At 45.6% G+C, this 13,450-nt stretch overlaps 1 protein-coding gene across 2 annotated transcripts in view; it reads left to right on the top strand.

Moving 5' to 3' along the window:
* rb1 (retinoblastoma 1) overlaps nucleotides 1-13,450 on the top strand; it is a 416,864-nt gene that overhangs the window by 44,181 nt on the left and 359,233 nt on the right. For both annotated transcript variants that reach the window (XM_072514261.1, XM_072514260.1), the window contains 3 exons: nucleotides 2,427-2,504; nucleotides 7,022-7,131; nucleotides 7,933-8,010. In XM_072514261.1, coding sequence (XP_072370362.1) covers nucleotides 2,427-2,504; nucleotides 7,022-7,131; nucleotides 7,933-8,010 — 266 coding nt within the window. The remainder of the gene's footprint in view (nucleotides 1-2,426; nucleotides 2,505-7,021; nucleotides 7,132-7,932; nucleotides 8,011-13,450) is intronic.

Below are 13,450 nucleotides of genomic sequence, written 5' to 3'. Positions count from 1 at the left end.
CTATCCATGCTAATATGCTACCCCCAACGCCATGGGCTCTTATCTTATTAAGTAGCCTTTTGTGTCGGACCTGATCAAGTGCATTTTGGAAATCCGAAAATATTACATCCCCTTTATCTATTCTGCTCGTTACCACATCGAAGATGTCTAATAACTTTGTCAGGCATGATTTCCCCTTCATGAAGCCATGCTGACTCTGCTTGATTATATTGTACGAAGTCTTACAACACCAGGTTAAAGTCCAACAGGTTTGTTTCGATGTCACTAGCTTTCGGAGCGCTGCTCCTTCCTCAGGTGAATGAAGAGGTATGTTCCAGAAACATATATATAGACAAATTCAAAGATGCCAGACAATGCTTGGAATGCGATCATTAGCAGGTGATTAAATCTTTACAGATCTAGAGATGGGGTAACCCCAGGTTAAAGAGGTGTGAATTGTGTCAAGCCAGGACAGTTGGTGGGATTTTGCAGGCCAGATGGTGAGGGATGAATGTAATGCGACATGAATCCCAGGTCCCGGTTGAGGCCGCACTCATGTGTGCGGAACTTGGCTATAGGTTTCTGCTCGGCAATTCTGCGTTGTCGCGCGTCCTGAAGGCCGCCTTGGAGAACGCTTAGCCGGAGATCAGAGGCTGAATGCCCTTGACTGCTGAAGTGTTCCCCGACTGGAAGGGAACATTCCTGCCTGGTGATTGTCGCGCGATGTCCGTTCATTCATTGTCGCAGCGTCTGCATGGTCTCGCCAATGTACCACGCTTCGGGACATCCTTTCCTGCAGCGTACGAGGTAGACAACGTTGGCCGAGTCGCACGAGTATGTACCGCGTACCTGGTGGGTGGTGTTCTCACGTGTAATGGTGGTATCCATGTCGATGATCTGGCACGTCTTGCAGAGATTGCCATGGCAGGGTTGTGTGGTGTCGTGGTCACTGTTCTGAAGACTGGGTAGTTTGCTGCAAACAATGGTTTGTTTGAGGTTGCGCGGTTGTTTGAAGGCAAGTAGTGGGGTGTGGGGATGACCTTGACAAGATGTTCATCGTCATCAATGATGTGTTGAAGGCTGTGAAGAAGATGACGTAGTTTCTCCGCTCCGGGGAAGTACAGTACTTGGAAAGGATGTCGCGAAGCATGGTACATTGGCGAGACCATGCAGACGCTGCGACAACGAATGAACGGACATCGTGCGACAATCACCAGGCAGGAATGTTCCCTTCCAGTCGGGGAACACTTCAGCAGTCAAGGGCATTCAGCCTCTGATCTCTGGGTAAGCGTTCTCCAAGGCGGCCTTCAGGACGCGCGCCATCGCAGAATCGCCGAGCAGAAACTTATAGCCAAGTTTCGCACACATGAGTGCGGCCTCAACCGGGACCTGGGATTCATGTCGCATTACATTCATCCCCCACCATCTGGCCTGCAAAATCCTACCAACTGTCCTGGCTTGACACAATTCACACCTCTTTAACCTGGGGTTACCCCATCTCTAGATCTGTAAAGATTTAATCACCTGCTAATGGTCGCATTCCAAGCATTGTCTGGCATCTTTGAATTTATCTATATATATGTTTCTGGAACATACCTCTTCATTCACCTGAGGAAGGAGCAGCGCTCTGAAAGCTAGTGACATCGAAACAAACCTGTTGGACTTTAACCTGGTGTTGTAAGACTTCGTACTGTGCTCACCCCAGTCCAACGCCGGCATCTCCACATGATTATATTGTGTATAACTAAATGCTCTGCTATTACACTTTTACATACATTTTAAGAGGGGTGCATCAGCTGCCAGATCCTGACTTGTGAGTCTGCCACCCTGTGGCAACCAAGAATAACTTGCTGGAAAGCCATGCTGTATTGATACATGGCCCTAATGTGTCTGCCATTTTTCTACTGGGGTTGCTGCCAGGTCCATCAGCACACTTGGCAGCTTATAGCCCAATTTAGAAACACCTTTAGAGGAGACGTTTGTCTTTGGATGTTATAGTAAAATTAGGAGTACTTGAGTCAATAGTGAAAAGTACATAATATAATTTGTTCTTTTTTTAAAAAACTTGCTTGGTGACAATTTGAAAAATATAAAGGAAACTCCAACTTCTTGCATTCAAAGGTTCATGACATCGAAACATTTTTGGTTGCTTCAATTAATCATCTAGCAGAGAGTATCTTCAAATCACTTTCATATGTTGGCAGTATATCATGCAGTCAGGGTTTATCTTAGATATCATTACCTGGGGAGGGGTGCAGAAGAGAAAGAACATCCTGCTAACCAAGATCACAGCCCTGATGAGAAATTAATGTCCTTCTCAAATAATATAATTGGAGTTTTTTTTTTTCCTGTAAGCAATGTGGTTTGGAATGTTAGAGTGACTGAATTTGTCTTTATGCCCACAAAATCAGATGTGTGATAATGGACCTTGTGTTTCATTTGTCCAGGTGAAAAACATTTATTTGAAAAGCTTTCTTCCTTTCTTGGATAACCTTAAAATACCCTCTTCTAGTGGATTTCCTGAGGTAAGTAACACAAAATGTTTAATTCTAGGTACAATTTGTAATGTAAACTGTTTTAATGTAATGTGTTTACGTATATTCTGACAAGAAAGACAGAAAATATAGTTTAAAAACAACAACAATATATATCAGCAATCTTGTTCACAAATCAAACTTCTGTTCAAGATTTTTGTCATGCTTTTGTGTTAGCCCTATACTACTGTCAGCTGTCACAGTTGCAGGCTTTGACCAATATGCTCAGGGAAGAATTTTTGAAATTTTGCTCAATGACACAGCTGACTTTTGTACAAAAGAACCTGCATTCAACGCAGGAATAATTTCTGGCAGGATATCCATTGTTCAAACTTGAAAGAATTTCTAATATAAATTCCTGAATTTAAACATTTATTCTGGTTTCATAATGTTAAAAGCACAATATAAATGCAAGTTGTATTACTGTTGAATAAGGAAATTAGGAACATTTAATATATTTTGCTGTGCATTCTAAAAATACAAATAGGCAGTAAAACATTTCACCCCTCCCCCCAAATCCCCCATTGTGTGCACACATATATTAAGAAATATTTAAGGAAAATAAAAACAGGAAATGTTGGAAATACCCAGCAGCTCAGGCATCGCCTGTGAGACAAACAGAGCTAATCATTCAGTTTGATGGTCTTTGTTAATTTTGAATAGTTTCTGAAAAATTAAACAATGGAATAATAATTTGGGGATCTAATGGCATAACTATCCACTAATCTTCAAATGCATAAATGAGTACCTTTTATTTCAGTTAATCTTTTATCCAAGACTTTTTTTGCTTTATCAATTTTAAACTTGAGCATACTTAACAAGAGTTTATTCCATATGAAACAGTTGAAAATAATTACCTGGTAGTTAGCAGTCCTGACCAGTTTTTAGCTGGATGAGGATGATCCTAGCTTTTGGTAGCATTATCCTGGGTTTGGCAAAATAAGAATTGGGGATTTCTGGATTTTGGAAGCCCTATGGTGGAAATGTTGTTGGATTTTGGTATTTGGGATATGGGGGCGTGGAGTGGTGTCTCACGGGGCTTCCCTGGTTAAGTTCTATCAGAACAGGTATGACGCTGACATCTGTGAATATGGAAAATACATCCTCCTCCCGATAGGACATTATAAATCTAACAAGGTTAATTACTATCATATCAGCCTCCACCAGTGTTCATTCAAGCAATGGAAAGATTCCTCAATATATCATTGATTTCTCAACCGAACCATCTTAGCTGCTTCAGCAAAAACTTCTCTTTGTCAATAAGGCCAGGGATTTGGTTGTTTGCTGAATATCCTACAATGTTTACCTGCATTTGCAACTTATGACTGCAAAGCAGAAGATGGTTGTATTTTAAATAGTTTCCTTGATTCAATGGAGTAATGAATAGGGACATGTCCCAAATACAAGCCTGTGTGGCCTGGTTACCATGGGGACAGGGGCCCAGGTCAAATACCATTGGAATGCATGTACCAGATTTAACACCTGAAAACAAAGGACAGAGCAGCTGGCTTTGGCATTGGTAGGCTTAGATTCTTAGATAGTTTGATTAAAAAAACCCTGGACAAAGAGAGAAATGTTGTTGTAGACAGCAGGATAAAGGCAATTCTCTGGTAGCTGCCAGATAACATGCAGGTGTTTTACTGTTCCCTAATAAAACAGACAGAAACAGTGTGCATTTAAGGACACTGGAAGATTAGGCATAATGAGGCTAGCAGAATGAATCACTGGAGTGGGCCTTGCAACTATAAGTCTGTTTGGGGATTCTCAGAATACTGAGGGAAAGGACTTTTGATTTTAACTCTGTGAAATGGGGTGAAGTGAGTTTAATAAGGGCACAGGGAGTCCACACCGAGGAAGAATAAAGAATTTTGGTTTATTTACAGTTTGCACAACTCCCGGTAGATCCCAACCAGGTCTCTCCATGGTCGGTGCCTTACTGACCGACCTTTTATACATAGCTGAATGGAGTTCCTCCGCCCCACAACGGGAAGCTCGTACTCCCCAAGAACCATGGGGAAGATAATCATTCCCACCCTGTAAGTCCCGTGTGGGACATTACATTCCTCCCTGCCCCAAAGCCCGAAGACACCCTCAAAGAGGGCAACCGCCATTTCATTTTTTTAAGCGGCTCATGCTGGCCTTGCTCCACACCAAGGCTGGTGCTTCTTGTGGAGCAAATGAAGGGAATCCAGGATGGTTGCCAAATTTGGAATGGATCTTCTGTAATAATTGACCAATCGAAGAAAAGAGCGAAGCTCCATGGCATCTCACCGGGCATGGGCCAGTTGAATGGTTTTCACATTTTCGGCGACGAAGTGTAGGCTGTCTCAGTCTACTCGATAACCCATGTAGATAACTTATTTTGCATGAATCACGTACGTAGCCCGGTGCAGGCAGACCCCATGCTCAAAAAAAGCGCTGCAAGATCGCATCGAGGTTCCGTAAATGCTCCTGGTCCATGGTTCCCATGACTAACACGTTGTTTAAGTAAACCACAACGTGCGACAATCCGCGCAGGATGTTCTCCATTACAGGTGGCATGGTGGTGTAGTGGTTAGCACTGCTCCCTCATGGCACCATCCTGACCCCGGGTCACTGTCAGTGTGGAGTTTGCACCTTCTCCCCGTGTCGGCGTGGATCTCACCCCCACAACCCAAAGATATGCAGGTTAGGTAGATTGGCCTCGCTAAATTTCCCCTTAATTGAAAAAAAAAGAATTGGGTTCTTTAAATTTATTTTAAAAACAGGATGTTCTCCATTACACGCTGAAAGACTGCGCATGCTGAGGTGTACTCTATCGGTGCTTTACAAGCTGACCTTTTATGCATAGCTGAATGCAGATGCACCGCCCCTCAGTGGGGGAGCTCGTACTCCACAAGAACCATGGGGAAGATAATCATTCCGCAAGGAGCACAGGGTAGACAAGTATTCCCACCCGTATGTCCCATGTGGGATATTACATAAATCTTTTAAACCTTTTTGTTTTGTGTAATATAATTTATTTTTGCAATTTAATAAATGTTTTATTCTTTGTGTTAAAAATACACTGGCCGACTCTTGTCAATGTGTTCAGCAACTAACCTCCATGGTTTCTATTAAAGAAAATAGGATCTAACAAGCCAGGTTTTAATCAGGGATCTGACTTGTCCAGCATTAACACCAGCTGGGATTATAACATTGTGGCGCGGGATTATTAGTTGAATTAAAAACTCAGAAACTTTCTCAAAATAATTATTTATCGATGTTGATTTTAGTTTATGTTATGGTAAAAGTCTTTAAACTTGAAACTTTGTCATGCAACTCCTTTAAGTCTGTCAGTGGGAATTCAAATCTCTTCAAAAGTTACCGATCTCTATTGAGATTGTAACAAACTCTTCATAAGGGATGAAACCTTTGCCAGACCACAGTGAGACCGCAGCAACATTCAGTCTTGGACTGATATGGGGCAAGGAATATGTGTGCCATTTAAGTGCCAGTCTGCAATCATTTCAAATAAGCCTAAGCTTAAGTAAATTGATCTAAGCATCCCTCTCTAACTTTCAATGGCATCACCATAGGTGTTTTTTGCTGTGGGGGAAGACAGGTGTTATACCCCTTTATTTGCCTGAATGGATGTAGCCATAACAATACTTAGAAAGTTGAACATCCAAGGACAGAGCAGTTTTCTTGATTAATTGATGCTCCTACCTCCAGTTTCAATAACCACCTGCTCCACGTGTAAGGTTTAAATGATGTTTTTGCAACAACTTGCTAATTGTACATTAGTAACACCTTTCTCCATTGCAACCTTTATCACAAGAAAGAATAAGAGCAGTAATGTTGTGGGGATGCCGCTCCCTCATACAAATCACAGAAACATAGAATTTCTACAATGCAGAATGAGGTTGTTCGGCTCATCGAGTCTGCATCGACCCTCTGAAAGAGCACCCTACCTAGGCCCATTTCTCGCCTTATCCCCGTAACCCCATAACTTCATCTAACCTGCACATCTTTGGATACTAGGGGCAATTTATCATGGCCAATCAACCTAACCTGTATATCTTTGGACTGTGGGAGGAAATCGGAGCACCCGGAGGAAACCTACGCAGATATGAGGAGAAACTCCACACAGCTAGCCACCCAAGGACAGAATTGAATCCGGGTCTCTGGCACTGTGAGGGAACAGTGCTAACCACTGGCACCGTGCCGCTATCCACCTTTCCAACATAATTGTTCTTTCATCATCACTGGACCAACATGACTAGATTTCCCTGCATAACATTGTAGGAGAGGTACGAACAGAAGCCCCACCACTGGGGAAACTTGAGATGGGCAATCAATGAGGACTTGTCAACATTTCAAAAACAAATATAAAGCAATGTTATATACTCTAATCAATCTGTTTTAATTGTATTGAACTTGGGATGCCCAAATTAGACTTGAAGTGTTTCTATGACATGAGCTGCACTAATATTCCACATTAAGTATAATCTTGATGGCATTCTTCTACATTGCTGTGATATTTGTAGATTGAGTCACTTTCAAGACAATACGAAGAGCTTTACCACAAGAACAAAGATTTTGATGCAAGGTTGTTTCTTGAACATGACAAAACTCTGCAATTAGACCCAGAAGAAAGGTAATATCCCCTCCAAAGAAAAAAACGATTACGTATTTTGCTGTTGACTAAGCAACTTGCTCTTGTTTTATTGAGGTGGACAATAGAAATGTATGATAAAACATCAGGATTGTTCTGTTGAGGATTATGTTTTTCGTTAGCAAGACTCTTTTCAGAAAAGTGCTCAGCATCTGTTTAGTATCTGTCTTCAATGAGCTACCTGCATTTCGAGAGATTACTGACCTTTTCCATTGTTGACAAAAATTGAAAACTTGAATTGTTGACTCACTGAGCATTTTATTCGATGGTGAATTACATATTTCCTAGAAAGGTAAGGAAACTTTTGCCCAGTTTATCCACTCAAAATAGAGATTTTTTTGTTTGGTAAAACTTTTTACACATTGGCGGCTTTCAGAAGGGGAAAACGTTTCAATAGAGCAAACATAATAAATTGTGAAAGGAAAAATGGACTACTGATTTTAGAAATAAATCGTCTTTCTAGCTTCTAATAAATTGCCAGAGATAGGTGACAATTAAAAGCTTAATTTTGGAATTTGTTTGGTCTTTGTTTCTGTGATACATATTTATTTAATATACAATCAAAATCTCTAGCAGAAATGTGTGTCTTTAATACAGGTTTCTTAATGTAAGATACACCTAAAATAGTTATTCAGGATAATTTGAATTTGATTGATTGTTGGGAGTGGAGCAGGATAATCTTCCACACCATTCTATTTTACGAGGTAATGTTTTGCAATTTGTTTACATTTAATAATAATGCTATACATGAATTTTGGATTAATTAAAGCATTTCCTTTAAAGATATGACCTTGAGAGTACTCCAAGGAAACCTCATGCTGAAGACGGTCACACGGTTATTCCTCCACAGACTCCTGTCAGGTATAAACAATTTCTGTTCGTTTTTCTACTTTACCTTTTTATGACATCATGTTAACTAAAATGCACCAGCTATTTTTCACAATAAACATCCAAAGTTATTAGTGTGCACTGAAGTGGAGCTTAGTCAGAAATTACAATATAGACTTCCAGTGGTGACATGTAGGTGGAGGTCACATATTAGGTGACTCCTGCTAGAGTCTTTGTTTTTTTGGGTCTTTATGCCTGGTCTCAGGGGGACTTTTTAGATGAGCTGGTGTGGGAAGTCATAAGGAGTTGGTGGAATGTTGAAATTCCAGAAGAAAGGTCAGGAAAAGAAGGGAGCAGGCGAAGTCCGCCAGTGACTGTTGCTGTCAGTCCAACAGGTGGAAAGATGTCGGGGGCTGGTTCGTCGGGTTGGGCTGCTCCCATCAGGGTTGAAACTTTGTCCAAATTGGTGTTGGAGAAGTTTGAAAGGCTGTTCGCCAAACATTTAGAGATGCTTCGGAGGGAGATGATGGCATCACTTAAAGAGTGGGTGGAAGAGGCGCTTGCCCCGATAAAGGTGGCATTAACGAAGACGTCGATCGAGTTCGAGAGTAGGGAGAGAAGATGAAGAGATGAAGGACGAGGCATTGTCGCAACATAGCGACCAGTTCGCCTCGATGGGTGAGGAGCTGCGGAGGACAATAAAGGGCTAAGAGCCAGGGTGGAGGACCTGGAGAACAGGTCGAGGAGACAAAATTTGAGGATCGTGGACATGTTCGCCATGTTGATGGAGGAGGGGGAAGAGCCCTCTATGAGCTGGACAGGGTGCATCAGTCACTCCGGCCGATTCCTAGAACAAATGAACCACCAAGGGCAGTCATAGTCTGCTTCCATTACTACCACGTGAAGGAGAAGACTTTGAGCTGGGCGAAGCCGAAGCAGGATGTGAAGTGGGAAGGTATTGGTATACGTATATACCAGGATCTGATGGCAGAGTTGGTGAGAAGGCAGGCTGCCTTTGGACGGGTGAAGGCGGCATTGTACTGCAGCAGGGTGAGGTTCAGAATGGTCGTTCTTACAAAGCTGAGAGTGACTCACAACTCAAAGCACTTTTATTTGGAGATGACGGAGGTGGAGGAGGGCAGCACGGTAGCACAGTGATTAGCACAGTTGCGGAATCTGCATGTTTTCCTCATGTCTGTGGGTTTCCTCTGGGTGCTCTGGTTCCCTCCCACAGTTCAAAGATGTGTAGGTTAGGTGGATTGGCCATGCTAAATTGCCCCTTAGTGTCCAAAAATGTTAGGTGAGGTTACTGGGTTATGGGGATAGGGTGGCGGTGTGGGGTGCTCTTTCCAAGGATCGGCGCAGACTCGATGGGCCGAATGGCCTCCTGCACTGTAAATTCTATGTCTATGTCAAGGCTGAAGGATTGGGACTGAGATGAGAGTTGGCATCAGGACTTTGATGGTGTGGACTGGGAATGTTTTTTTCTTTGAGTTTGTCTTCTGTATTTTTTTTTCAATGGGAGTTTTTTTAACATGTGTTTTTATTTCTAATGGATGTGTTTTGTTTTGTTTAGGAGATGTGGTCTCCCCACTCTGGTGGTGTGGGATAGGGGTGTTGGAATTTTTTTGGGCATGAGGTATTGGGTTATTGAGGATGTGGGGTGGGGAAGGTTCCGGGTGCGGCGATGACCAGCTGAGTCGCACCTTTCGGCAGCTCCCGGTGTAACGGACTTTTGGGCTCTTAAGAGCCCCAACGGCAATTTTAACGGCTAAAAGTACTGTGCGGTGAACCAGAAGGGAATCCCCCCTGGATACGGATGGAAAAAGGAGAGGAAGGTGGCCGGATTGCGGTGGATCCTTTAGAGCAGCTGCAAGGAAGGCAAGCAAAAACCAAGATGGCGTCGGAAGATGGCAGTTTAATATGGGGCCCTGAACAACACGAGTTTTTGAAACGCTGCGTGGAAGAACTCAAAAAGGAAATGAAGAAGGAGCTGTTGGCCCCGATATTACAGGCGATCGAAGGGCTAAAGGAGGAGCAAAAGACCCAGGAGCGGGAGCTTCGGGTCGTGAAGGCAAAGGCTGCCGAGAACGAGGACGACATACAGGGCCTGGTGGTGAAGACGGAGATGCACGAGGCACACCATAAACGATGTGTGGAAAGGCTGGAGGCGCTGGAGAACAACGCGAGGAGGAACAACCTAAGGATTCTTGGCCTTCCTGAAGGTGCGGAGGGAGCGGACGTCGGGGCATATGTGAGCACGATGCTGCACTCGTTAATGGGAGCGGAGGCCCCGGCGGGTCCGCTGGAGGTGGAGGGAGCATACCGAGTGATGGCGCGAGGACTGAGAGCAGGAGAAATTCCTAGAGCCATAGTGGTGAGATTCCTCCGTTTTAAGGACAGAGAGATGGTCCTTAGATGGGCAAAGAAAACTCGGAGCAGTAAGTGGGAGAACGCGGTGATCCGCGTATACCAAGACCGGAGCGCGGAGGTGGCGAGAAGGAGGGCGAGCTTTAATCGGGCCAAGGCGGTGCTTCACAAAAAGAAGATAAAATTCGGAATGCTGCAACCGGCAAGACTGTGGGTCACATATCGAGGGAGGCACCACTACTTTGAGACGGCAGATGAGGCGTGGACTTTTATTGTGGAAGAAAAATTGGAATGAGCGGGTTATTAAAAAAAAAAAGAACGTTTGAAACAAAGTGGTGGGGCGAGTATGGGGGGGCGAAGAAGGGGGGAAAGAGGAGTTTTATGTTATTAATCCTGCGATGTGGTAACTTTTCTCTCTTCCACAGGAGGTGGTGGGGGGAGGAAAGGAGGTGGAAGAGATGGGGCGTTGGCCATTGGGGGCGGGGCCAAGGGGGAAGCGCGGGCTCGGTTCCCGCGCTATGATAATCATGGCGGGAAGCAGGAAGGAGGGGGCATTGCACGGTGCGAGCCGAGGTCACGGGGGGAAGCCGAGGTCGGCCAGAGTTTGCTGACTTCTGGGAGCAACATGGGGGGTGTAACTACGCTAGTGGGGGATCTAGCGGGGGGGGTGGGAGGGGGGAATTATTGGGCTGCTGCTGCTGGGGAGAGGGGGGAGCTGGTATGGGAGGGGATGGGCGGGGGGGGCACCGCCTGGGGGGAACACAGCTGCGTGGGAACCGGGTGAGGAGCTGGAAAAAGGGGATGGCTAATCGACAAGGGGGGGGGGGGTAAAAAGCCCCCCAACCCGGCTGATCACGTGGAACGTCAGAGGGCTGAAAGGGCCGATAAAGAGGGCACGGGTACTCGCACACCTTAAGAAACTCAAGGCAGACGTGGTTATGTTACAGGAAACGCACTTGAAACTGATAGACCAGGTGAGACTACGCAAAGGTTGGGTGGGGCAGGTGTTCCATTCGGGGCTAGATGCGAAAAACAGGGGGGTGGCTATATTAGTGGGGAAGCGGGTAATGTTTGAGGCAAAGACTATAGTGGCGGATAGCGGGGGCAGATACGTGATGGTGAGTGGCAAACTACAGGGGGAGACGTTGGTTTTGGTAAACGTATATGCCCCGAACTGGGATGATGCCAATTTTATGAGGCGTATGCTAGGACGCATCCCGGACCTCGAGGTGGGAAAGTTGGTAATGGGGGGAGATTTCAATACGGTGTTGGAACCAGGGCTGGACAGGTCGAGGTCCAGGACTGGAAGGAGGCCGGCAGCAGCCAAGGTGCTTAAAGATTTTATGGAGCAGATGGGAGGAGTGGACCCGTGGAGATTTAGCAGACCTAGGAGTAAGGAGTTTTCGTTTTTCTCCTATGTCCACAAAGTCTATTCGCGAATAGACTTTTTTGTTTTGGGAAGGGCGTTGATCCCGAAGGTGAGGGGAACGGAGTATATGGCTATAGCCATTTCGGATCACGCTCCACATTGGGTGGACTTAGAGATAGGGGAGGAAACAGAAGGGCGCCCACCCTGGAGAATGGACATGGGACTAATGGCAGATGAGGGTGTGTGTCTAAGGGTGAGGGGGTGCATTGAAAAGTACTTGGAACTCAATGACAATGGGGAGGTCCAGGTGGGAGTGGTCTGGGAGGCGCTGAAGGCAGTGGTTAGAGGGGAGCTGATATCAATAAGGGCACATAAAGGAAAGCAGGAGAGTAGGGAACGGGAGCGGTTGCTGCAAGAACTTCTGAGGGTGGACAGGCAATATGCGGAGGCACCGGAGGAGGGACTGTACAGGGAAAGGCAAAGGCTACACGTAGAATTTGACTTGCTGACAACGGGTACTGCAGAGGCACAGTGGAGGAAGGCACAGGGTGTACAGTACGAATATGGGGAGAAGGCGAGCAGGTTGCTGGCCCACCAATTGAGGAAAAGGGGAGCAGCGAGGGAAATAGGGGGAGTGAGGGATGAGGAAGGAGAGATGGAGCGGAGAGAGTGAATGGAGTGTTCAAGGCATTTTATAAAAAATTATACGAAGCTCAACCCCCGGATGGGAGGGAGAGAATGATGGGCTTTCTGGACCGGCTGGAATTTCCCAAGGTGGAGGAGCAGGAAAGGGTGGGACTGGGAGCACAGATTGAAATAGAGGAAGTAGTGAAAGGAATTAGGAGCATGCAGGCGGGGAAGGCTCCGGGACCGGATGGATTCCCAGTTGAATTTTACAGGAAATATGTGGACTTGCTCGCCCCGCTACTGATGAGGACCTTGAATGAGGCAAAGGAAAGGGGACAGCTGCCCCCGACTATGTCTGAGGCAACGATATCGCTTCTCCTAAAGAAGGAAAAGGACCCGCTGCAATGTGGGTCCTATAGACCTATTTCCCTCCTAAATGTAGACGCTAAGATTCTGGCCAAGGTAATGGCAGTGAGGATAGAGGATTGTGTCCCGAGGGTGGTCCATGAGGACCAAACTGGGTTTGTGAAGGGGAGACAGCTGAATACGAATATACGGAGGCTGCTAGGGGTAATGATGATGCCCCCACCAGAGGGGGAAGCGGAGATATTGGTGGCGATGGATGCCGAGAAAGCATTTGATAGAGTGGAGTGGGATTATTTGTGGGAGGTGCTGAGGATATTTGGTTTTGGAGATGAGTATGTTGGATGGGTGCAGCTGTTGTATAGGGCCCCAGTGGCGAGTGTGGTCACGAATGGACGGGGATTTGCATACTTTCGGCTCCATAGAGGGACAAGGCAGGGATGCCCTCTGTCCCCATTACTGTTTGCACTGGCGATTGAGCCCCTGGCAATAGCATTGAGGGGTGCTAAGAAGTGGAGGGGAGTACTTAGAGGAGGAGAAGAACACCGGGTATCTCTGTATGCGGATGATTTGTTGTTATATGTAGCGGACCCGGCGGAGGGGATGCCAGAGATAATGCGGACACTTCGGGAGTTTGGAGAATTCTCAGGATATAAACTGAACATGGGGAAAAGTGAGTTGTTTGTGGTGCATCCAGGGGAGCAGAGCAGAGAAATAGAGGACTTTCCGCTGAGGAAGGTAACA

Source organism: Scyliorhinus torazame, chromosome 8 (genome assembly GCF_047496885.1).
Source record: "Scyliorhinus torazame isolate Kashiwa2021f chromosome 8, sScyTor2.1, whole genome shotgun sequence".
NCBI classification, from domain to species: Eukaryota; Metazoa; Chordata; class Chondrichthyes; order Carcharhiniformes; family Scyliorhinidae; genus Scyliorhinus; species Scyliorhinus torazame.
The sequence above is the reverse complement of the archived record's forward strand: the minus strand, read 5'-3'. Positions and strand labels throughout refer to the sequence as shown.